The following is a 1252-nucleotide window of genomic DNA, read 5'->3' as shown; positions in this document are numbered from 1 at the left end:
TAGCCTCCAGCTGCTCAATCACCGCAGATGAGATTGTTAGCATTGTCAGACCGGTACGTCAAACAATGCTTTGGGATCATTCCACACTAACCCAGAAAAGGTACTAGAAGGCATCCAATATCTACGCGAGCTCGGAAGAGCACTCGCTACCCTGGGCCCGGATACGATCCTGCTTACACAGTCTGGTGATGTTAAGATTAGTGAGATACCCCCTGGCCTAGTGAATATCGTTCGATAAGAGACTGACGCTCACTAGGGGGCGCTGAGAGTAGCTGTCAAATCAGTCAATCGGAAATGAATTCCGCCACGATGAAATTATGCGCTCTAGCCGATATCGTCACCAAGTTGATGTTAAAGAATCGGACCTACGAGTGGGAACAGGAGATCCAAAATTTACCTCGGCAGCTGGAAAGTGTCTCTATCGAGGAACTATTGCAGGTAGGTTCATCCCGATGCACATCATGCCCTCAGCTAATGTGACAGAATGAGATGTTCACCCGAACGTCCAGCGAAGGGGAGTTGAAGTTGTTGGTCAGCATAGCGAACAAGACTGCATATCACGGTATCAAAACTTACTATGGTCGTTGTTGAGCTATAACGCACTGAATCGGGGCTGGCTCTTTGCGTAGAGGCATCACATGTCGAGAAATGGTCGCAATTCTGTGTTTCCTGCTGGCTGGTTGATCAAAGATACGAAAGAAAAAGGTAGCACACGGTATAGCAGGAGATGGCCTGTTCCGGCATACTGACTTTTGGAATTGTGTCACAGATTCCCACTCAATAATTGTTGTTTTTGTTTTCTCTTCCTCATCAGGTATTTAGTCTCTGTTCCTAATCGCTGTCATGCTTCGTTCACTAGAATCAGATTTGATGTAGCACGTGCAGTCTATTCCCTTGATTTGATTTTGAACACAATTGACCCGCTATAATCTGTTTACTGCATGGCGGCAAAAGCCCACCGCTCACCCAGCTCATTTACAAGGCTAAGTGCCATGATAAACACAGCAGCTAGGATGTGGCCCAGTAGCGATACCAGTGGTATCGTATCTACATATGGCGTCCTGGTCATTGACTCGAGTGTGGCCATTTGTACAATTCCCACTGCATACCGGTTTGTCCTTTTACGGTCAATTTCTGCTGTCGCCGGTAACTTGAACAATACTTTCGGGACAAGAAGGCGAATGTCTACATGTTCTCTGGCAGCGCTACCATCTACCCTGGAGAGTAACTCAGAAGAGAATGCAAGCAACTC

At 47.0% G+C, this 1252-nt stretch overlaps 1 protein-coding gene across 1 annotated transcript; it reads left to right on the top strand.

Annotated features, from left to right (window-relative positions):
- Nucleotides 1-11: 11 nt before the first annotated feature.
- On the top strand, nucleotides 12-591 carry PENARI_c312G00743 (uncharacterized protein; the record flags this gene model as incomplete). The annotated part of the gene is made up of 4 exons (XM_022638280.1): nucleotides 12-53; nucleotides 101-200; nucleotides 257-438; nucleotides 484-591. Coding segments are annotated over 4 exons (432 nt in total), but the record flags the coding sequence as incomplete, so codon positions are not given.
- Between the last annotated feature and the right edge of the window lie 661 nt (nucleotides 592-1252).

This window comes from Penicillium arizonense (genome assembly GCF_001773325.1).
Source record: "Penicillium arizonense strain CBS 141311 chromosome Unknown PENARI_contig312, whole genome shotgun sequence".
NCBI classification, from domain to species: Eukaryota; Fungi; Ascomycota; class Eurotiomycetes; order Eurotiales; family Aspergillaceae; genus Penicillium; species Penicillium arizonense.
Note: the sequence above shows the minus strand (reverse complement) of the source record. Positions and strands in the feature narration are given on the sequence as shown.